Source organism: Podarcis gaigeae (assembly GCF_964106915.1).
Source record: "Podarcis gaigeae genome assembly, chromosome: 4".
Lineage (NCBI taxonomy): Eukaryota > Metazoa > Chordata > Lepidosauria > Squamata > Lacertidae > Podarcis > Podarcis gaigeae.
In genome coordinates, this window is record NC_139677.1 from 62,381,777 (window position 1) to 62,407,019 (window position 25,243).

The 25,243-nt window shown below is 42.0% G+C and overlaps 1 protein-coding gene and 1 long non-coding RNA gene across 7 annotated transcripts in view; one reads left to right on the plus strand and one right to left on the minus strand.

Annotated features, from left to right (window-relative positions):
* LOC310843811 (uncharacterized protein) overlaps positions 1-12,165 on the minus strand; it is a 171,885-nt gene extending 159,720 nt beyond the window's left edge. For 2 of the 5 annotated variants that reach the window (XR_014563654.1, XR_014563655.1), the window contains exon 1: positions 12,055-12,160. Coding sequence is in view for 1 of the 5 variants with exons in the window: in XM_083737577.1 (XP_083593703.1) it covers positions 12,055-12,088 (34 nt within the window). In the remaining 4 variants the exon portion in view is untranslated. Of the gene's footprint in view, positions 1-783; positions 922-12,054 lie in introns of those variants that run through there. The other 3 variants (XR_014563653.1, XR_014563656.1, XM_083737577.1) reach the window with 3 other exon arrangements.
* The window catches only part of LOC310843876, a 149,898-nt gene continuing 125,648 nt past the window's right edge, over positions 994-25,243 (plus strand). For both annotated transcript variants that reach the window (XR_014563731.1, XR_014563732.1), the window contains exons 1-2: positions 994-1,050; positions 1,704-1,845. This is a non-coding gene — a long non-coding RNA (uncharacterized lncRNA). The remainder of the gene's footprint in view (positions 1,051-1,703; positions 1,846-25,243) is intronic.

Here is a 25,243-nt window from a genome sequence, read left to right on the forward strand (position 1 = left end):
GCTTCCTATTCCGTTCCAACTTGGCAGTGGCAGGCCTTAGCTATTCCCCTTTGGCTGTGAGAATGTAAGGCAGGATTTTGCAGCCTGCAGTTCTTGCTTGGAGAGCCTAGATTGGAAACCTTTCTCAGAAGATCTTATGCCGCATCCAATCGGCCAGCCAAACTGCCAGGGCTTGTCAAAATCCTAGGGCTCCCCAGTGTCAAATCACTCCCCACTCCTGCTGGGCACTGGTTCCTCATACCTGTACAGTGGTCCCTTGAGTTAAGTACTTAATTCATTCTGGAAGTCCGTTCTTAACTTGAAACTGTTCCTAACCTGAAGCACCACACCTACTGCTGCCGCGCCGCCGGAGCCCGATTTCTGTTCTCATCCTGAAGCAAAGTTCGTAATCTGAAGCACTATTTCTGGGTTAGCGGACTCTGTAACCTGAAGCGTATGTAACCTGAAGCATATGTAACCCGAGATACCACTGTACTAGTGATTATAATTTGTGGAAGGAAAGGTTTTATGAGGGATCACTGTCTACTTTTACACTTCATTTATATGCAGAGAAGGCCAGGAAAAGATACAACACTGGCTGGTGCTGGGGAGGGTTACTGTACCAGCATTATTTATTGTTTCATTATAAGCAATATTTCTGTGCCATCCCATTACTGAACTCATTAGTAAAATAACAACAGCCCATCTCTTATGATATGACAAGCAGAATGGACACATGAGCCAGGCATGCCTTTCCTAGCTCAATCCCCCAAGGATGAATCCAACAGCTATCTCTCCACATACCTGAACCACCCAGCTCTACCACGTTTGTTTGTTTGATGATGATGATAATCAGAGATGCGTTGATGTACTAGGAACATCATGAGCAGCTGCAGCCCACCTGCTTGCTGTATTTAAATCAGAACTCAGCTAATTTGGAATGCTGCACATGCTCAGTGTAGTCAGCAGCCCCGGTTCCGCCCCTTCTTCCCAGGCTGCTCCACTCTTCCCTACTGTAGAAGGAGAGTCGGTTGCTTTAGTAGTCTAAGTAGCAGTCTTGCCTGTTTCATGGTATGTGTTCCTTGTGGAGGACGGGTGTCGTGGTTTGTCTGTTCTGAGGGAATGTAGGGGTTTTGTACCACACTAAAACCTTACAGTCTTATCTGGCTGGTATGCAAATTTGCCATTAATTGTGCAGCTGTTCCATCTCCAGACGAAATAAAAGCAAACCTTTGGGTTTCTTCCGTGAAAAAGGCGAAGTTAGTAACATTTTCTTCTGTCTTTTTGTTAAAACAAACAAACTGCTTCACCCCAAATTTACCATGTGCCTGCTTACTGAGAAGGAAGGCCCACTCTGTTAAATGGGAGCTACTCCCAAGTAAATTAGCAATTGGAAGGCAGCCTCAGTCAGCCTGTTGCCTAGGAAAAGCTTTGCATGTATATATTCTTTTAAGTTACTAGCAGGTCTCTCCTCAACTCCAAAATTCTTAGTCAGTTGCCTGGGCTAGTATCTGCTTGGCAGCATTTTAGCATGTTTTTTCATACACTAGTGAATGCAAACTCGCCCACCCCCCAATCATAGGAGTGGAGCAACCCATTCCATGTGCAAACCACCCTTTTGCTCTTTGGGGAGTTATTTGGAAGTTTATTTTCTTAACAATGAGCGGGAGTAGCTTATTTTTTGTTATTTAGTAACATCGCTCCCCCCCCCCCCATTGTTGTAGGTCTCCGTGGACGTGGCTAGCAAATCTTCCTTTTCTGCTCCTGTGCCAAGTTCTTGGTTTGAGGGGAAAGCAGTCCGAGGCTTTATTCTTTCTGGGAGACACCAGTAGCAGTGGTCTTCGTGGGAAACAGAAGATAACTAAGGTAAGGTAAGGTGGTAGTGCACATGTTAGTTGCCCTGCCTAGTACTGCGATACTTGTTTTAGACCTTTAAAATGCACTAGTTCCATCCTCTACAATACACTTCTGTATTTTCACCTCACTGATTTGTTATGTGATATCTCGTGCATTAAAGGCCTCTTTCACATGGTATTCCACCATTATTTCACACAGTAGAAGGTGTGGTAGTGGAGAGAGTTTCTTAAATGAGTCTGGTGTATATTTGGGAAAAAGGTAAAAGGCGGATCTAGACGGATCCTCGTGAATTCATATGATTTTTTCATTCAAATCAAATAAAACCACCATGATACTGTAGACCATGTCCTACTCTGTAGACAGAATCAAAAAATCATGCATCCACTATTTCGTGGGGCCGCAGGGGCGCAAAAACATGGTTAAAAAACACGGATCCTCATGGATCCTCATTTTTGCAGCTATATTTGCTCTGCTTCTGTTACCTACTGCTTAAGCCTTTATCTCCAGTCCTAATCGTTGTTTACTGATTGTTGCTATGTAGCTGCAAAATGCAGGAATTCAGTAAATGCTCTGAATTACTTTCAAGCATTCTATTTTGGGAACTTCTAAGAGGCCCTAGTTTCTGTAAGGCCAAGAGTCAACTACTTGCCTTTGTCTTTGGGTGCAGTTGCCTTTAATAATGTCATTTATTTGTTTGTTTATAATGTAATAATTTATTACATACATGGTGCCTATCACTATATTAGGCCTCACAATAAAATTATGAGAGGGATGGCCCAATTTGTAGGCTTACAAGATAGTGGTCCACCATTTAGCCATACCTGTGCTAGATCATGGTATTCTAGTGCGGAGCAGGGGAGGAGAAAAAAAGAGATGGATGAGGGGAAGAAATGGGAACAAGGCAAAGAGAAATTCCACTTTAAGTAGTAGTGTGTGTGCAGGGAAGTAATAAGAATCAGAGGTGTTTAATATGCAGTGCGTCTTTCTTTCAAAGATTAAATACAATTTAGTAACTGCTTGTGGAGATGCAATAGAAGGCTGGAAATTGCTTTCAGACAGAACTTGGTGTTCAAATTTTGCTTTGAAATTGGGTCGTAGCTTGTACCCCATGTTGAGCTAAGAAAGGCATATTCACCTAGGTTAAATTGCTATGGGAATTTTTTGTCTTTCACTTTAGGTATGTAACTTGATTTACTAGATTGCTCAGTCTAGAGTATTTAGTGATTGGTTTGGTTTAGTCAGGAATAGCCTTGTTATCAGGTCTTTTGCTTCCTGCTTCCTGTATGTGGAATTTTGAGTTGCAACTATTAAGGATCTATAGCAAAACTGTATTTTAATTGGTGAAATGTAGAAGGAGATGTAATAGACTTTATGCACAATCTAATGTGTGCACAAAAAGTTTGTGTATAGGCTTACCTATGTGAGCAGAGAGCCTGCTTTCTGTAAGACTTCTTGAATGCATGTAGGCTGAAAGCGGACCAGCGAACAGGATTCTGATCTAAAGTAACTGCCAATGTCATGTCACAGTCCCACTGTTCTATCTGCAGTGGCTGCTAGATTTTTTTTTACATGCAGCATAGTACAGAGGTACCTTGGGTTAAGTACTTAATTTGTTCTGGAGGTCCGTTCTTAACCTGAAACTGTTCTTAACCTGAAGCACCACTTTAGCTAATGGGGCCTCCTGCTGCTGGAGCACGAATTCTGTTCTCATCCTGAAGCAAAGTTCTTAACCCGAGGTAATATTTCTGGGTTAGAGGAGTCTGTAACCTGAAGCGTATGTAACCCGAGGTACCACTGTATCTCCTTATGAGATACCATTTACCATATTTATTAAGAAATATCATAGTTGGAGACACTAAGTAATGTAGGAGATTTCCAGAGGTTTCAGATGTCTTCTGAATAACACAAGCCTTTCCATATTTATTAAAAGAAATATGGTTACATCTTCATCATAATTTCCTAAGATAAAACACCTGTGACTTGCATCCAGAGATGTGCTGGTGTATTGATGGTGCTTCTGGTCACCCCCTAGCAGTTCCCTGAAAAGCCTCTCCTGGGAACCTCCTGAACTGGGGTGGGCTGAGGTGGAATGCAGGGGGTAAGAAGGAATCACTGAAAATCAGGCAGAGGCAACTTCCATATGCATTCGCTTGATTTTTTGAAAGGTTTTTCATGCCTGATAACTAACTAACTAACTAACTAACTAACTAACTAACTCTCTCTATATATATATATAACACAACCCAAGTGAGGAGAGTTAACTTATAAGAGGATAAAAATAAGATGAAATTATTTACACTGATATGAATGCATTCTGACAAAAAGTTAACATGTATTGATCCCTTGAAATGATATGCTAGTACTAACACACTAAGGTTAAATCTGATACAAGGTCAGGGTACCTTTTCAGCTGCATTCCCTGATGGGCAAGCTTCCAGGAGTTGCATGTCAGTGGCGGGCAGTTGCGCCAGAACCAAAGGTGGGCTGAGGAATGGATTTGACTAGTCATGGAGAAGACAGAGGTTTCTACACACTATCTTATGCATTTTCCCAGGCAAGCAAAGTGTATAATTACATTTCAAAGACACATTCTAGATAGGCCGAAGCACTTGAGGAGTATGCAGAGGCAAGACTGGAATGGACTTGACGAGTCTCAAGGCTGGATAAAAGGTGTTGTATTTGGCCTGTGGGCTGGAGGTTCCCACCCCTGCTCAGACAGAAATCAGTGGGATAAGGCCATTTTCACAATAATGTTTAAATGTCCACTGGATTTCAGCCAAGATAGTACAGTATACACGGTAGGGAACATCCTTCTTTGTATCATAATCTCTTAAAATGACATAGTATATGCCGTCATTGTACATGGCATTGTACTAACGAAGGAGGGCACAGCCTTTGACTAAAGGATCCTTATTCTTTCAGTCAGACATAGACAATAGATTTCAGACACATGAAATATCAGAACAAATTCTAAGCTCTGCTTAATGAAAAGCAAGTGTATAGTACTGCTTGTATCAAACCGTTGTTGTGATCCTGCCTCCTGTACTGTACTATACATGAATTTATTTTCAGTAACATACATAAAATAGGCCAGTCATTCCATCCACATTGTATTTATTTTACAAAGATTGTAATTCGGCAACCATCAGTTTAAAAAATATCCATGGAATATCATTGCTGGTCAAGGCTTTCCAAACCACTGAAAAATGGTTGCAAACCACTGAAACACTATTGTCCAGCAGTGATAGGATGGTGGTACAATAGGTATGTTTGCTGTTTATATGGAAAGATAGATAATCTACTATCGTTTTTTCTGGCATTGTGCTTAGTGGGCAGTTTTAATTGAACATCAGGCTTAATTATATTAAGTTTAACCTTTCCATTACTATTAGCAGCTTTATTACTACTTACATTAGGTAGTTTGCATGCATAGTAATGTACAAAAGAAGCTGTAAAAAGTTAAAAATAAAAATGGATAATTGCAGTGGATTAGCTAATGGTGCAGTCTAGTAGAGTTTTATGACACTGATAAAATGATTATGGAAACAGAAGAATTAAAAGGAAAGTTACATTTATTAAGCATTCCAGTGTTTGCCTCTAAGATAGAATAATAAAGAAGCAGTTTTGTTAGAATTCTTAATATAACAATTTACATTTTTATGTCTCCGGTCCGACCAGTTTTGCAAGTTTAGGAGCTTTGGAACACAGCAAGATGTCTTCTACTGAGTCAGATCAGTTCAGTTTGGTGCACACCAGAAGTGGAGAACTTGTGGGACACTAGATGTTTTGGACTGCAACCCATTTGCCCCAGCCAGCATGGTCAGTGGTTAGAGAAATGGGAATTGTAGTTGAACGACAGGTTCCCCATCCCTAGTCTTCCCTGATTGAAAGTATGGAGTGCTGCACCCAAACAGTAAGCTTTCCCGACCCTTCCTGACATGCTGCAGATTAAACCTGGTACATTTTGCATGTAAAACTCTACTGCTGAACTCTGGCCCTTTCCCAGGCTCTTCCAAGCTCTCTCCCCCCCCCCCCCCCCGGTGAGATTTCAAAAAAAATCCCTCATCCGATGAAAGCTATCTGTGGTAGGCATATAAAACATTGCTGTACTCTTAACAGAAAACTGTATCTGGTGCAAAAGACACACAGAGAAACAAAGAGAAGCCAATAGTCTCATGTTCCGTAGACATCACCATTGGCCAGACAAATGCTTCTTATTTTGTATTACTATTTTTAATTGTAAAGCACCTTGAATGCATTGGCAGAAAGGTGATATATAAATTTAGCTTGTTATAAAGGATAATAACTGGCATTAGCTATACCCTCTCTGAGTAAACATACTGAAATCAATATGTCTGTGAACCGCCCTGAGACCTGCAGTTATAGGACAGTATACAGATTTAATAAGTAATATAATAATACTCCAATTATGACTTAGTTGACTATAACCCAGAATAAATGAATTCATTCGTTAACAGAGCACTAATACTCATGCCCATAATGAGTGTGGCTATTTTGGGTCCTGCTTGGATAGTGCTCATGACAGCACTAGTACCAAATAAACTACTTTAAGTTAGTCACATCTAGAGAAGGAGACATCTCAAGCTATACACTTGTGTGTCAACCTGTTTAAAGATTTGTGGCCATGCCAATATAAATGCTGCCTTCTGCTGTGCTCGTCATAGTTCTTCTAACTGGAATAGAAGCAGCAGCTATAAATATTGCATATGCTGATAATGATTGACAAGTTGATATCTTTTTATAGGCAGTGACACAGTTTTGGAGATAAGAAGCTTCAGAGATTTGGGAGCAACATTTGAGAGCTCAGCAGAGAAAGGATTAAAGGTTTAACTTTAAACATAAGCTAGAAACAGCTCAAGAATAAGGCTTTGTGTGAATAATTTTATTAGAGACTATTCAGAAAAATTATATTTTCGGTAAGACTCATGCTTTGCATTGTAGTTGGCTTTTCACCTTTGCTTTTTAAACATTGGCAGTATTTCCTCAGTAAGTAGGTAAGTCTTGCTACTTTGCTGGCCATAATTGCTGCGGACTTCAACAAAGTGTAGAATTGCACTTAAAACCTGGGTATTGAATTGTTGAGACCAGTGTCCCCAGACATGGAAGTAAGCCACCTGTGACAGACACCCTCACTGAAGGATGGGTGCTGGGTAACGTGATCCATAGTTTGGGTGTTTTGCCAGTAAAGCTTCTCTTGCATTACACAGTAGCGACCTATAACTAACTAATTGTGGTAGCATTTAAGATTTCACAGCAGCAAGGTGTACTTAGTGAAGTCTCCTTGGTGTCTACTCACTCTCCACCTAGAAGTTTAAGGAGGCACTCTGGAACAATCTGTATGTATATATAATAACACACTGTGAGGGTTTCAACACATGGTGGTATCACAAGTGAGGCACAAAAGTTAATTAACACAATCAATTTGCAGAGAAACTTTTAAGCAGCATTCTTTATCATGCCAAGTCTTTGCTAGACTTTTGGTGCCTTCAAGAATTTAACTTCCCCTCAGGGAATCAAAATGGTTTCCCCCACACAGATAGTTCAACCCTGTCTGACCGTTAAACTGCCAGCATCTAACTTAAATTGCCCCTCTCTCTCCTGATTAGCCGATGGTCTCAGCAGCTCTAACTGGTTTGCTGGGTCACAAGGAGGAAGACCCATGGCCTGTCCGTCACACCACCTACACATTTCTGATGAAAAGAAGTCTCTGTCCCCCCAAGTCACGATGATGAAACTGTGAATTCCTTAAGCCTAATCCAGTAGGCCAACATTTAGAGAAGCTCCTCAAGCAGTGGAGCAATATTGCTGGGCTACACAAAAAGTGAAGCAATTACCTGAGTGAACAAGAGCAAAGCTGGCTTCCTTCTATGTACCCTGTATATAAACCCTCCTCCCAAGTCCTAATCTGTGCATGGAATGCTCCACTCTCCCTAGGAGTTTTAATGGAAAAGTTAAGTGGGTAGATTATTCTGTAGAATTCAAGAGACTGGTTTTAATCCTGTCTAATGCTGGGCCTATGCGCACAGAAACACAATGGCAAATACTGAAGACAGGCATGTCACTTTTATTTAGTTAATGACATGTCAGCACAGCAGTTAAATTTTTCCCCCAGACGTGCTGTAGTGTATAGCCAAAAGCAAGGAAAGCACTCTTAGAAGAGACAGGTACCTTTTAGCTAGAAAAGCAGACACCATGCTAATGACAGTAGAGATTGTTCATTGCACACCACATCCAATAGTTTCATAAATGCAGCAGGAATAACTATGGGCAGAAGCCCAGCACGCTGAGACTTCAGGAGTTGTGTACAACATGATCCCTGAAACAGATGTCATGCAGACCAGTTACTGAACACTTGCATGATATTAAAGATTAATTACTTAATTTGATAAACTGCTGCTCAGACACAGCACTCATAAAAACCACAGCACCAAGCTCTAGGCATTGTTGCACCAACACTTATTTTTCTACCCCTGATGTGTTGTAGCTGCAAGATAGTGTATCTCTACAGGGACAGAGGCAGTCTGCCCTTGCAACTGCCCCTTACACAGCATCCTAGTCCTGTTGGGGCACACCTTGGTATATGACATCAATGCAGCCCTCCGATTCCTTACAGCTGTAGTAACAGGTTAGTCTGGGAAGCAGAAAAGATTTGGACACTGCTTCAGTTTCAAGACCTTGCAGGCTGCTCTGATTGCAGCAACACAAGTAGCTATTTACACTACTACAGCTAAAAAAAGCCTCTGCCACAAATTGTGGCATTGTGGTGACAAGTGAATATGAATCTTAACAGTCACATAGCCAGCAATCACATGTCATATTTGTTTACACTGAAACATCATATAAGACTTTGGGCTAAAGATGAAAATGTGTCATTCTGCTTCTGAAGAGGGTATTTCTAAAAGTGAAATAGGTCAGTGTAGGAAAATATCAGAATCTGTTGCAGCTTCCATTACAATCTTGCCTTAAGGTTTTCTTGACCCTGGATATTGTTATGGATGAAATGCTTAATGCTAGAAGAAATTGGACCAGACTGTGACAACTGTCTCCTATACAAGGGCAAAGATAAGTAGCAGATGCCTATACATAGATACCAGACATTTGCACTTGTAATTTCTTCACAATAGTGAGAAATTATGTTCCAGAACTGCTAGTTTAAACCATACATCTTTTAGGAAACCATTGGAAGAAAATGCACAGGTTTTCACCAAAGGAACTGAAAAGACTTGTAAGGCATTTTCTTGCTTAACAACAAAACTATTTCCCTCTCTGATCTTCATGGAATATGTGGATCAATCTGCTATGTCTATCAATCTGAGATATCTTAAGGGAAAGAATCCTCTACATGGCTTTGTTGTGAATTTCTGTTTTAAAGATTCAGACATTAAATCTACTGAGAATGAATTCACCACAAATGGTTGCATTTTCTCATTGATTTGCCAATATTGACTTCTGTAGAACTACAAGATTATGTTTTTATCTCCAGAAACCTTTAGTCATTACTTTGCTTTACTTTAATTCAGATCAAACTGTTCAAAGCAGAAACATAGCCCAGTGGAATAATCTGCAGCCCAAACAAGTAAGTTACAAGCTTCTCCAAAGGCACCTTGATTTAATTTGCCTAATTGTACATATTAGGCCAGACCACTGAAATAATTGGCTCAAGTACACCTTGAGTTCTATCAATTATTCATTACACAACTCTTGTTTACCAATAAATGTTATTTTCGTAAAGATCAGCAGTTGTTTGAACAATAAGAGGCACAGCCCTCAAGTCACATATTAAGGAATCTGCCTTCAGAGTTCTACTTACTTTTTATGGTAATACGTCAGAATAAATAATTTAATAAGTAAAAAGGTAAAGGACCCCTTGACCATTAAGTCCAGTCAAACGCAACTATGGGATGTGGCGCTCATCTCACTTTCAGGCTGAGGGAGCTGACGTTTGTCTACAGACAGCTTTCCAGGTCAGGTGGCAAGCATGACTAAACCGCTTCTGGTGCAATGGGGCACTGTGACAAGTGCCAGAGTGCACAGAATGGGTGTTTACCTTCTCGTCACAGCAGTACCTATGGTATGCTTTCACACCGCTAGGTTAGCAGAAGATGGGACAGCAATGGGAGCACATCCCATCTGTGAGCCAGCAAAGCAGTAAGAGGCCAAACAGGTGTTGGGATGAAATCAGGCCAAATCTTCATTGACTGCAGCAGGCAGAGTAGGTGTTCGCATGGCAGTAGGGCCAGGGTCAGTTCATCATCCTATTTAACCCCTGCTGGCAGAATGGGATCCATTGGGGTTGGACCTTAACAAACCCATTCCGTGGGAGTTGCCCATTGTTGAATGCTGCAGTGGAGCAAGCAAAGCTGGCAAGGTCTCACTGGGTGACCGGGGTGAAGATTCCAGCCAGGCAGAGAGCCCAGCCCAAATTTGAGGCAAGCCATGGTCAGTTTTTCTCTCAGGCTCCTTATGGGGGTCCTCCTTCACAACGTTGATCCTGTCCGATGCCATTTCTGACCTTAACACAAAGTTATCCTGTCCAGCAAAGGTAAAAGGTAAAGGGACCCCGACCATTAGGTCCAGTCGTGACCGACTCTGGGGTTGCGGTGCTCATCTCGCTTTATTGGCCGAGGGAGCCAGCGTTTGTCTGCAGACAGCTTCCGGGTCATGTGGCCAGCATGACTAAGCCGTTTCTGGCGAACCAAAGCAGTGCACGGAAACGCCGTTTACCTTCCCGCTGGAGCAGTACCTCTTTATCAACTTGCACTTTGACGTGCTTTCAAACTGCTAGGTTGGCAGGAGCAGGGACCAAATAACAGGAGCTCACCCCGTCGCGGGGATTCGAACCGCCGACCTTCTGAACAGCAAGTCCTAGCCTCTGTTGTTTAACCCACAGCACCACCCGTGTCCCTGTCCAGCAAAAGGTAGCCATAAATTTCACTGGGGGAAGGGTGAAAAAAACCACACCAAAGACCTGTTGGGTTGAAAAAAGAAACTCTGGTCCTGTCAACCAGTGGCCCAGGTTACTCATTGGAAGCTCTCACCAGAGGGAGGGTGGGTGGGTCGGAAGCTTGTGCTTGGTGTGCCACACAGTGCCAGGCAAATTTTATCCACATGAATTGTTCCCATAACAAGGATTATTACAATAACTATCCCAAGAAGGACCATATAGCAGCTGCCTTTCATGCAGAAGGTCCCAGGCTAAATCATTGGTGTATCTAGGTAGGGCTGGCAAGGTCTCTTATCTGAAACCCTGGAAAGTTGCTGGCAATTAGAGAAAGTAAATAAGGCATGCATGGAACAAGATCAGAAAAATCATAAGCAAGTCAAATATATGCTGTATAGTAATTCAATGTACCAGTGAGATTGGAGCAGATGACTCGCACAACCTCCTCCATCAGCACTAAAAATCGTTTGAAGTGTTTCTGGTAGTGTAGCTCAGCATTGCTGGGAACTATAATACCACTAATATTATAGCTGCTTGTTTGAAACTCTAGTCATACCATATTATTCTGCACATGGAAAGCTAATACCTTGGAGGAAAGGGTAGGCAAAATTAGATACCTGGTTGTGGTAGTTTTCTACACACAGGGAACTTTTGAAATTGAGGTATATTCAGACATTGTAGGAGTTGTGTGATTTGATTCTTGGCAGGACATAGTATAACTTGAGAAGTTACCAAGGAGAAGAATAGCCTGTAAGTTATAGTCACAAAAATGAATACTGACCAAGATACAGTAAAATGCATTCCAGTAAGATTCCTCCGCCCCTGAGGAATTTAGTCTTACTACTGAATTACAGTGTGATGCAGGAAGCTAATGTTAACACTTCTGAGAAAATCTTAATACCCCACTTAAAGTTTACTGGCCTTAGTATCTGCCCCCCCCCCCATTACTGGAACAGGTTACTTCTGGGTTTCGGCGCTCATACATGCGCAGAAACACAAAATGATGTCACGTGCATGTGCAGAAGTGCCGAATCACGCATGTGCGCAGACACGGCGCTGCGGGTTGCGAACGATGTGGGTTACGAATGTGCCTCCCACATGGATCATGTTCGCAACCCTAGGTATGACTCGTGTGTGTGTGTGTGTGTGTGTGTGTGTGTATAATCTCATCGGTCCTTATTGCCTAGAAATGGAAAGTAGTGCTGATGGGTTCATAATTATTCAGATTATATAAATGACATTGTGGTTTTTCTTACTGTAAAATTTGTGTTGTCCACATATCTGTGTCATTCACCGCTATTGTTTTTCATGCTGGTGTTGGTACTGGCTCTTCAGCTCATTGCTATCACATGTTGCAGTACTTGGCTCTGCATGGGTTGAAAATATTTCCACCATCAACAGGAGACACAGCCCAAGGCTAGACTTGGACGTGTTATCATAATGGCGTCTCCTGCTGTAACACAGTTAGGAGAGCTATCTGAAGGGACTGCTGTTAACTGCTTGGTAATCGCTAACATGCTGAAGCAATCCTCACAGTAAATAGATGCTTTGTAGGGCTTATGGGTGGGGGTGAAATTAAATACTTCATTGGCTGAGGATTCAGTTGCAGTGTTGCCTACACAGCTTTAGTTGACATGATTATACTTTTCACTAACATGCTGAGGTGGGGGGAATGAAGAAATTAGTTAGACATTGAACCAGAGTTCATAATGTTGCCAAAGGACATTATTTATTATTGGGTGAAATCACTGGAGAATAGTCAGTTATCATAATATGGTGCTCATCCTTTGATGCAATGTTATTGTAACATAATGAAAACTTACCATTAGTTAATGGAATGTGCTTTTTGAATTGAATTAGAATTGAGAGTTCAGTCACTTTGACTTCATATGCTTTCAGCAGGCTCTTTGTATGATGTCTTTAAACAATTGCCTTTTCCCCTTCAGCAACAACAGACGGTGAATAGTCTGGTAAATAAGACAGAATACAGCTGGTTTCATTAGCAAGTGTCAAGATCAGTATCTATTTTTCTTTCTTTTGTTATGCAGCTATATTTTACTTGTGATGGGGGAAAATTGTTTCTGGGAGAGACATTACCATAAAGGAACTCAACAATTAATAGCCATTATATATCTCTGTATGCAATTCAACATTAAAACTGTTCCAGCTGCCAAAATACAAACCTAAATGACTCTTATATTTTCAAGGGTATGTAAACTATAATGCACAAATCTAGGTTCATAATCAGGGGGGGAGGGAAATTTGAAAGATACAGGCTCTCCTGAATGGATACAGGTGGAGTTTTTATTTACCCCTATTTTGGGTACAGTATAAGAGTTTTCCTCATACGCAATTCCTTTCAGAAGAGAGGTGTTCTCGTTCTCTCTCTGTGTAGCATCCTGGAAAAGGATGTTCTCCACTACCAATCAGAGAACAACCCTGGGTGTAAAATATGCTGCATGGTAAGACTTAGAGACACCTTGAGAGAATGGCATATAGCCATGTAATGCTTCAATAGCCAGTGACAGCAAATCTCAATACAGAAAGATTATTTAAACCACAAAGTGGTGGTAGGAGACATCAGACTAGAACATTGGCCCTGATAGGCATTCTACTTATGTACTAATAAACCATCAACAATGAGAATATGGTAAGAAAAACTATTTTTGATTTGCATCTAAAATTCATTGAAGGGTTTACTTTCGTAATTGCTTTGCCCTTACTGTTAAACCTGAACTTTGCTACCATTTTGAGCCACAGTGGACATCTCCCACTGCAATGTATGTTTATAGTTGAATCTTCACATATCCTTTACTATAGTACAGTGGTACCTTGGGTTAAGAACTTAATTTGTTCTGGAGGTCTGTTCTTAACCTGAAACTGTTCTTAACCTGAGGTACCACTTTAGCTAATGGGGCCTCCCGCCGCCGCTGTGCCGCCACCATGCGATTTCTGTTCTCATCATGAAGCAAGGTTCTTAACCTGAGATACTATTTCTGGGTTAGTGGAGTCTGTAACCTGAAACATCTGTAACTTGAAGCGTATGTAACGCGAGGTACCACTGTAAAAAGAAGTGGAAATGTATTTTAAGGGTTCGTCTGGGGTACCTGTGGGCATACATGTGCTTCTAAGGCCTTTTCTGGTGCCCTTGGGAGTACCTGAGTCCACTGAAACAAAAATTGGACTTATGGAGCTCTTCCCCTGCTCCCAGATTGGACACCCTGTGTTCCATCCTCAATTCTAGCCATTTACCTAACTGCTGCACCTGTGACCTATGTACCTTTTAACCCAATGTACGTATCACAGCATTTGGCAAAAACTGTGTTGAGATTTTGAGTACTGTCTCTACCTGTGGTAGCTGGGGCATAATGCAGATTCTTGTTATTGCACCTTGGTTGGTTTTCTTGCAGGCCATCTGAAGTAACAGAATTATAGAATCATAGAAGTCCAACCTCTTGCAAGGCAGGAATATGCAGCTGTCCCTTACTGAGATTGAATGTGCACCATGCTGTAGCCAACTGAACTATAAGACACACTTAAGAACACTGTTGGGAGAATATATCATGAAACAAGTATCTCCTAGGAAAGGGGTCCCCAATCTTTTGGGGCCTATGGAACATGTGGAATTCTAAGTTGGTGAACAAAACATGCTTAACTTTAGAAAATTTAGCAAGGCTGTATAGGAACACTTGGCTGAACCACTTTGCCCTTCACCTTGTTTCAGCACCTAGCACTATAATATTTTCTTGGAGTTATATAGTTTTCTAACCCATCTGATCATATTTTTGTGTCTTCAGTCTTGAACAGACATCTATTGTTCCTTTTTCTGGCCACATGCTTCAATTCTCATTTATTTTCCTTCATGTATTGAAGGAACCTGCAACATCAATTTGAATAGGGCAGGGAGTTCTAACTGAAATGTATTACCGGGTAACTTTTGTTATTTTGACATCCAGGCAGTTTCCGCCCCCCAGCTTACAGCAGAGAAATTGAAGGGTGGGTAAAGGAAAGTCAACAAGATGAATAGCACAGAAGGAAATTCATGCTGAAATTGTATTAGAATTAGATAGCTAAAGCAATGTAACTAGTCTGATGAAGATAATATGCCCAGTTCTGTATGATAGATATGCAATTTGCTAAGTCAGAATGTAAATATCTTGCCTAGATAGAAAGGTTTTGCTTGAGTAAACCACAGATTTAATATGGCGTAACTGAGGCTCAAATGTGGAGCTCAGCTTTTGAGGAAGTATTTTGAATGGGCTATATAGCTAGCTGCCTGTTGTCTGTCTGTCTGCTTAGGACAAACTTCACTTCAGAGGTGACTGCCTTTTGTTCTCTTCCCTCGGAGAAGGGGCACATCGAAAACAGGGGTCAAAGAAGGCATTGACTTATGTCTGGACTGCTGAAACCATGCCTTTATTTCATGTCTGTTGCTTCACAGACCAGTTTTGACCATGTCCCAGGTTACTGCCTGAAGTCTAGTCCTTCTGCAGTCCTTGCCGGGGGTGTGTGGTTTGTGTGTTGTTGGCCCTGGCAGGATTAAGTCCAGGCATTGGCACCAACTCCAGCAGTGGCAGAGCAAAGCGAGCACAGCCTAGGGTGAGGCCCCCTGGCCTGAACAGAGGGAGGCAGGTGAGTGATCAGGCGCCTTACCTGTGCTCTCACACAGTGGCGGAGAAGGAGGCTGGAATGGCTTAGCACAGTCATTTTTGGGGGGCCCCTTAGGGTTGGAGCCTATGAGTCCAGGACTCCTGTGTCCTGGAATGCTGCTCCTTCCCCCTCCCCAGGCTTACAGGAAAAGCCTGGAGATCATACACCACACTTTTTGCAATCAGTAAGGTAAATGCTGTTGCTATAAAATCAGTAATACACAGGACCTTCAGAGCATATGCTTCTGGCTTAAGGAAGATCTGAAGTCAGGGAAGCTGTTTGTAATGAAGGCCACCATCTCACGTAAAGGATAACATGACATAAATAACTTATCTGAAAGCCACTTTTCAATGTGGGACACATGGGGTTGCTTTCACAAGAAAACATGATCACATAAAAACTAAAAGTAAAAAGTGATTCACTGAAACAGTGGTCTTGGAATTCAGTCTTCAAATATGCTCAGTTCAAAGTATAGTAAACGTACCTTCCGTCCACATCACTGAATAGAATTATTCCGTAAATTGTGTCTCAAAAAAATAAAATAATATATATAATATAATATAATCTGCTGCTGTTCTTTTCAGAGTGCTGTTTTTCACCTATAAAACTCGTATTAACAGATTCTCTAGGAATAACATGTAATAATGTGTTCCTGTAATTTATCTTGTCATTCTGGAAGAGATGTCTTCCAGCTCTAGATGTAGTGTTATGGTTCTAAAGCAGTGTTTCCCAACCGGTGTTCCGCGGCACACTAGTGTGCCGTGGGAGGGAGGCGGGCGAGTCGGGCGGCGAGAGGCGGGGCGGCGGCGAGCACATGCGGGGCGGCGAGCGAGCTCCCTCCCACATCCCATCGCCGCTCGCTTCGGCCGCCCGCCCCGTGATCCGCGCTGGTGTCGGCAAGCCTTGCGCGCCCTTTGGAGGACGCCCCGTGCTCGGCGCTGGTGTTGGCCAGCCTTGCGCACCCGGGGGATCTCCCCCCGAGAGCGCAAGGCTTGCGGGCGGCAGCTGGCAGCGCGGAGCACGGGGCGCCCTTTGGAGGACGCCCCGTGCTTCGCGCTGCTGTTGGCAAGCCTTGCGCACCCGGGGGATCTCCCCCCAGGAGTGCAAGGCTTGCGAGCAGAAGCCGGCAGCACGGAGCACAGGGCGCCCTTCGGAGGACGCCCCGTGCTCCGCGCTGGTGTTGGCAAGTCTTGCGCACTGGGGGATCTCCGCGCTGGTGTCGGCAAGCCTTGCGCACCCGGGGGATCTCCCCCCCCGAGAGTGCAAGGCTTGCGAGCGGCAGCTGGCAGCGCGGAGCACGGGGCGCCCTTCGGAGGCCATTCCATGCTCCGCGCTGGTGTTGGCAAGTCTTGCGCACTGGGGGATCGCCCACCGGGAGCGCAAGGCTTGCGGGCGGCAGCTGGGAGCACGGGGCGCCCTTCGGAGGCCGCCCCGTGCTCCGCGCTGGTGTTGGCCAGCCTTGCGCACCGGGGGATCTCCCCCCGAGAGCGCAAGGCTTGTGGGCGGCAGCTGGCAGCACGGGGCGCCCTTCGGAGGATGCCCCGTGCTCTGCGCTCGTGTTGGCAAGCCTTGCGCACCCGGGGGGCGCGTGGGGCGCCCTGAAACAGAGGGTTCCCCATGCGGACTGTAGCCTGCCGCCCGACGCGCGGGGCGCCCTGAAGCAGAGCGCCCCTCGCGCCAGGCAGACATGGGCCAGCCCCACAAGCTCGGGGGACGGGGAGGCGCAGCACCGCCATCCCACTGTTCCCCGACCTGGTTTTGGGGGGGGGAAATAAAGGAAAAATTTTTTCCTTTATTTCCCCCCCCCCAAAAAAGTAGGTGTGTCCTATGGGACGGAGCGTCTTATGGGACGAAAAATACGGTACTTACTATTTCATAATAAAGTAATTATAAAATACTTTCTTTGTGTTTATTTGATGCCTATTCTCTTTAATACTTTATATATAGTCAATATAGGCACAGAGTTAATTTTTTAAACATTTTCTAATGGTGGTGTGCCTCGAGATTTTTTTCATGAAACAAGTGTGCCTTTGCCCAAAAAAGGTTGGGAAACACTGTTCTAAAGTGCAGTGGTAGCTTCACAAAAGTTACTCATCACTGCAGCCATGAAACTTATTTAGCTAAAATAATAAATCATCAGATCAATTTTAAGGTCTCCTGTAACACTGAATTAGAACCTCCACTAGTCTTTCTTTCTGCCAATCACAGGAGGAAAGGATTGCCTGAAAGCAGAACTGATTCAAGCACAGCATGGAAGCTGCAAAATCCATCTAAAGGCACTTAGCAATGTTAATATTGTTCCCGAAATGACATTTAAGCTGTGCGTGCCATGTGACATGCAAAAGTAGAACATTTTCAAGTTTTAGAGTGTGACAAAGGGGCAAACTACAGTCCACACAGAAATGTGTGTGACGAAGCTTGAATGGCTTATTTAGTAAATAACAAAAATCTTCAGAAGAAGTGGCAAAGCATTATTTAACCTTTCTCTTTGTGTACTTTCTCTCACACAACAAGGCTTAAGTTCCATGGGTATCTGCAGGGAGAAATACAGCTTGTGGGGGCGGGGGGCAACTTAGAGTGGAAAAAACATGTAGAGTGGAAAAAACATGTAGCAAAATATAAGTACACAATGTCATCTGTCAGTGCAAAAATGCTTTCCTCCTCATGTTCCTCCCATTCAGCAACATATTCACCTTCCATCCACATGAATAGGACAGCAACACACTCCATAATGACTAAGTGGATCCGGGATTTGGTCAATGCATACTTACTCTGGACCCATTGACAACTACCCCACAGTCGCAAATACTCCCTTTTTAGGGAAGGTGATTGAGAGGGTTGTGGTGCAGCAATGACAAGTATTATTTGATGAAGATTATCTTGACCCATATCAATCTGGGTTCAGATTGAATTAGCTGAATTAGCCTTGGTCGCCCTGATGGATGACCTTTATTGAGAGACCAACTAAGTTAGTTCTTGGTATGAGCTTTCGTGTGCATGCACACTTCTTCAGATACACTGAATGACACAGTGACTGTGTGTATCTGAAGAAGTGTGCATGCACACGAAAGCTCATACCAAGAACTAACTTAGTTGGTCTTTAAGGTGCTACTAGAAGGAATTTTTTTTGTTTTGACTATGGCAGACCAACACGGCTACCTATCTGTAACTTTATTGAGAGGATGGTGGTAGTGTGACTCGTATTCTTACTTGATGTCTCAGCAGCTTTTGAAACAACTGACCAGTGTTTGTTTCAGAAGGATAGTATTGAGTGGTCATCTTTTGCCCTCCTAGAGGTTGTGCTGTGATGTGCCACAGGGTCCCATCTTGTCTCCAATGCTGTTTGATATCTACATCTAGCCTTTGGGAGAGGTCATTAGGAGATCTGGAGTGAAGTGTAATTAGTAGTACTTCTCTGAATCAAGGAAGACTGTACAAGCCCTGGACTAGTCTGTGAATTTGGTGGTGGGCTTGATAAACAGACTTTGAATTGTGGCAAGATGGATGCATTATGGGTGGGTGGTTCCTGAATGTGTATATTTGCTCAATTACCAGCTTTGATGGGTTCATACTTCCACTGAAAGAGTGGGTTCATAGTCTGGGGGTGCTCCTGGATCCATCTTTGACATTGGAGGCCCAGGGGAGCTCAGAGGCTAGGAGTGCTTTCTACCAGATTCAGCTGGTAAGACAGCTATGGCCATTTTTGGACCGGAATAGCCTGACCATTGTTGTCAGTGCTCTGGTCACCTCCAGGTTTGTTTATTACCATGTACAGTCATACCTTGGGATGAATGTGCTTTAGGATGAGCACGTTTGAGTGCGCTCTGTGGCAACCCGGAAGTAACGGAGCGTGTTACTTCCGAGTGTCGCCGCTTGCGCAGACGCTCAAAATGATGTCATGCGCAGAAGTGGCGAAAAGCAATGCGCAGATGTGCCGGCGCTGGTTACGTTTGCTTCTAGATGCAAACGGGGCTCTGGAACGGATCCCGTTTGCATCTAGAGGTACCACTGTACACTTGTGTAGGACTGCTTTGGACGTTGGTTTGGAAGCTGCATTTGGTGCAAAATGCAGCAGCTCAGTTTTCACTGCGATATCACTAATATGTTATCTTGCTGTTGAAAGAATTGCACCGGCTGCCGGTTAGCTATGAGCTGGTTTGAATATGCTGGTTTTGGTGTACAAAGCCCTATTAAGCTTGGGACCAGGATATGTGAAAGATAATCTCACCCCTTATATACCTGATAGTTGACTGTGCTCTGCAGATGAGGGTCTCCTGCATATGCAATCTTATTAGGAGGTCCATTCTGCACCATGTTTGGATCGGGCCTTTAGTGTTGTAGCGCCTACACTGCAGGGCTGGGTGATATATCAATATATTGTCCAACACCAGTTTGAAGTTCACATCATGATAATTCTTTCTTAAGTTTTTCCAAATGTTAGTTGGAATCTCCTTTGCCCTCAACGTAGTCAATAAATGTAACCATGCAATTTGCCCTAAGTATATGGGTGAATGTTTTCAGAAGCATTCAATATTTTTGAGCAATGTCCAGTATAAACAGTAATGAGATACGTACATGCTTTTCCCTGATAGATTTATTTTGTTAATACTTGTTTTAATTTTGTAAAAGGTACATTTTGTATAACATCCCAGTATACCTGACAAGAGATTGTATGCTAGCTAGTCTTAATTGTGTCATTTACATTCCTGCTGGTGCCATGTTGCAGACATTATTATACCAATTTTCAATTGATTGTTTACCTTGTAGTTTCCAGATTTATGCTGTTCTTTCCATAGATGCTATCATCATAAATAGCATGTTTTTGTAAGGTAAATGTTTGTTTGGTCTGTCAAAATTCGAGAGTATTGGCAATTTTTGTGTGCAGAAATATGTTCCATGATTTTCCCACGCTTCTTAATGATATTTAGTCCAAAATCTTTCTGTTGTACACAATCACAAGTGGAAAACGGATCCTTCAGGAGGACATTTTTTCCAACATTAAGATCTGTATATTCTCTTTACTGTTAACACATTGGTAAAAGTTGGAACACTTTACCAGGAATGGCATTGAAGGCAGTATTTGAGGCCATAGGACCCAGATCAATTGATTTGATAAAAATTAATACACATTTCAGGATTATCAACCCATTATGTTCCCATGATGTTATTATATTGCAATAGAACAGTGAGATTTTTCTTCAAAATTTAACTGGTACACACATTGTAGGCTTCTTAGCTGTAGTTTTATATATTTAAATCAATCATACATTTTTTTAAAAAAACTGTCAATCATTTTATCCTGTATCTGTTTTTCTTATGCAGTTAAATTTATGCAGTGGACCAAGTCTGGTAATGTTTAAGGCAAATACGAAGCCACAGACCTACAAATACTAGCAGAGATGTTACACTGTAAAATGAAAGTTCAGCCTACAGCACATTTTCACAGCTGAGTCATAAACTTTTTGAAAGGCAGCATTTATAATGGAAATTATGACAAAAGCATTACTTGAATTAGATTACAGTCACTTGAGTCACCGAAAACAATGCTGCACAAAATTGCCCTGAAAGACAGAAGGTTCAAGTGAGCAGAAGTACATGTAACCATCATATCAAACCCAAGTGCGTATGCAGGGGGGCAAATTTAAAGATGTGAAGAGGGGATTTGGCTAAAAGAATCCAGTGACATTAATGCAACCCACAGAGCTGAATCTTCTTAAGCCATCTACACAATATTTCTGATTGCTTAATTAAGCAATGGGACATGACAGAGTATGAAGTGTGTTGTATTAATTCTTACTTAGCACATTAGGCACAAAGGCAGAGGCCAAGTACTATCAACACAGCCAGGCTTGGATTAATATTCCACAGTTCTTGCACTGGGGCACTGCATTGCAATTAGGAAACGGTAGTATTAAAAATATTTATATTGTTGATGCAATAATGATGCACGGTACTTTTCTCAGCTTCAGTTCTGAGCAGAAAAGGGGGCTGATCAGTCTGGAACTGGAATATTTCATTAGGCAAATCTGATGAATCCTTCTGTCGTGCATGTTGTGATGACCCATCAGTACAGGAGAAAAGACTCTTTTTATGGTTATTTTAGGAATTTGTATCCTACATTTTGCATTAGCAACCAACAAAAACCAGGCAGCTAAACACCAGGAAACAATAAAACAGTAATAAATGACAAATAAAACAGTTTATTAAAAAGCAACAGAGAGCAGCCTATCAATTGAAAGGCAGAGATTATGAGCTATATAATGCTATTAATGTTGGGTTGATAGAACAGAATGGACCACTTGATGCCTAGAATATAGAAGGAGACACATGAACATATTGAGGGAGAGAGCTCCAGAAAAGAATGCCACCTCAGATGATGGAGGCATATGGAGAAGGACCTCCAAAAAGCTCTTATATATTGGGCAGTTTTTTTGTGACATTAGATGAGTCTTCAGTACCTAGGTGGCCACGTCCCAAACCACAATGATTTGAGAGCCACAACTTGTATGTTGAAGTGATCCTGGAAACAAATTGGCAGCCAGTGAAGATCTTCTAACATATCAGGTTCATTGTGTTCAGTCCTTTAATAGCATTTTATTCTGGACATTTTTCAAGGGTAGATCTCTGTGTACAGCACATTGCGCTAATCTAGCCTTGATGTTACTAAGGGCTTCGATTAAATTTTTTTTAGGTCACCTGTCTTCAAAAAAGGCAAAGCTGGTAAATGGCACCGTTCATTACTAATTCCACCTGAGCATAAAGCTGGTTGTTAAAGGAGAGTGCAAGCCTGAAGTTTAAAGGTAAAGGGACCCCTGACCATTAGGTCTAGTCGTGGCCGACCCTGGGGTTGTGGCGCTCATCTCGCTTTATTGGCCGAGGGAGCTGGCGTACAGCTTCCGGGTCATGTGGCCAGCATGACTAAGCCGCTTCTGGCGAACCAGAGCAATGCACGGAAACACCATTTACCTTTCTGCTGGAGCGGTACCTATTTATCTACTTGCACTTTGACGTGCTTTCGAACTGCTAGGTTGGCAGGAAAGCCTGAAGTTTAAGCTAAGGCAAAAACATACAGGGGAAGAGAACCTTAAAAACAGCTTAGTGAGGACTGAGCTTGCCAGAGGCTACACTGTGGCTATTGGGGGGAAACAACAGAAAACTGGGAGTTGGGTCGTGGAATGACTGGAACCCTGAATGGGAACACTCTACACTGCAGCATTTTGTTGCAAACCACACTAGTTGTAGGTTCCTATTCTATATCAGAGCACACTGATAAATTTGTGATGACTTATGGACAAAGTTACTATACATAATCAGAGAAAAAACTGGAAGTAAAACTCAACTCACTGAACTTTTTATTTCAAATTGAAGCTCTGGGGCAGACCAGACAACTGCAGATCTATCAAGCCCGTAAGCCTGTAATAGTCGTAAAGAGGAAGTGGGGTGATTAGGGCTCACTGCGATATTAGAAACTCGGATTGTCAGTCCCAGAAAATGAAAATTTTATTTATGGGAGCTGTGAGTCCCAGAAATGATATGTATTATTTTGGCAGTCCAGCTGATTTATGGTGCAGGGAAAGGAATTAGTATTCACTAAAGTAGTGAGAATATGTATTTTTGCAATATAAGCTGCCGCTGTGACAGGGCAGGGGAAAGAATTATTTCTGTAATAACTGGGTATCACAGAAATGTCAAAACCTAAAAAAGGGAAATATATTACTTTTGCACATTAGTAATTGTTGTACACTTAACTGCACAATCCTATACGTGTCTCCCCAGAGGTAAGTAGGTATAGGATTGCAATCTTTATTTAATTTGCTGCATTTATGTCCTACCATTTCTTCCAAGGAGCTCAAGGTGGCATACCTGGTACTACCCCATCTCATTTTATGCCCACAACAACCCTGTGAGGTAGGTTAGACTGAGAGTGAATGACTGACCCAAGGTCACTGAGTGAGCTTCGTGGCTGAGTTAAAGTGAAACACAGAGACATTATTACTCTTAAGTATTAATTTCTAATCACACAAAACTTTATTTTCATAATAGTAATTTCCCTTACTGTTGTGCCACTCCTATTGTGAAGTAAATCATTTGTTTGTGTGTTTGCTGTCTAACGTTATAAAGAGGTGATGTCTTTTTATAACAACTACAGATTTGGAAGATTTCCTAGCAATCAAAGTACATGGCAGTAAATTGATTTTCAGAAGAACTGAGCACCCACTTCTACCATTAAAATAAATGAGAGCTATTTGTACTTCGTAGCCTGAAAATTAAGCCATTCCTGTTTTGCCATTGCCCTATACCATCAATACTTGCCCCCAATTTCCTGCACTTCATTTATCATTCACAAAGGCCAAATTTGTGTATACTTTGTGTCAGGTGGAAACTCTGAGGATATACTGGCATGGAATTTGAAAAAATTGTGTCTCATTAGATCATAAATACTTTTTTTCTCTTTAAAATATACTGGGCCTGATGTAAAAAGAAAAAAGATTATCCATCAGCCAGTTAAAACAGCTTGATAAACAATGTTATTTACCCAGAAGAGTTTGGTATTTTTTGTTTGAGTATATATTTCATTGATATGTATGGTGCAGTTCAATTCTGTACTACTGGAGTGCTTCCATGGGAACCAATCCATTCGACAAGGAAAATACATTTCTGCATTCCTTGGATTAATGGTAGTCCCTTTGGATCACTGAAGTGTGGGATACCCTTTTTTCAATCTGCCAAGACCCAAATGCTAAATATAGTTCTTTAACTTCCTTTTTAAATTGGATGGAAATGTGTAAATCACATTTCTTCAGTAGGGGAAAAAAGCTGTTTATCAATTTCCATGACATTATTCTCCCATTATATTTTGTTCTGATGTAATTGTGATTTAGATAATATTCCACCATATAAACAGAGGTGGATTGGAGTTGGATTCCTAATCACTATTTTGCACAAACTTTTATGAATTGGAGGCAGCAACAATAATCCACAGAAACTTTAGTAAAATATCTACTTCCACTTTGCCCACTTAATTTCATGCCTTATACATAGAAAGTGTGGTATATATACAATTGAGCAATGCAGTGTCTCCTCTGGAATTAAGGAAGAACCTCTAGGAGACTTAATCACAAAACTTCCAAACAATGTCTGGTTTGGCCCCGAGACAAGCAAGACATCCACAATATAGACTTTTGACAGAAATCTGCTAAGAATGTTTGAAAGCATTTCAGTAGTGAGGCAGGGAACAAGTCCTGCACAGATAGTGGTGAATGACCCCATCAATAACCTAAGAAATGGTAATGATCAAATTATGATGAGCTGTATTCGGGCACTAAGTTATTCAAGCTAACAGACAAAATATTCATTTATGCATACTTTCCGGCACGCACAATTGTTTAAGATAAGTTAGTGTTGTAGTTTATTATATCCTGAAGGATGTCTTTATAAGCATTGTTTTATTTTATTGTATGTGGCACATGCTATAAGTTTCATTCTTCTACATTGTGACTTTATGCGAAGCACAAACAAGACCATAATAACTATGAGTCTATTTGGCTGCTTCTTTATGCAGGGCAAGGCATGTCAGTTAGCAAAACTAGATCACAAAAAGACCAAGAGCATAAAATGCTGTGGTAAAGAAAGAGAAAGGAAATTATTATTGGCCAACAGCTTTCTGACTTACAGTCAAATAAAGTCGAGCTGGAAAGCTTCTTAGTGACAGCAAGCTAGCTATTTCCAACAAAGAGAGGTTAGAGTTTAAGGCCAGGCCATCAGACCTTGGGCAAAATTTCCATATTACTCCCA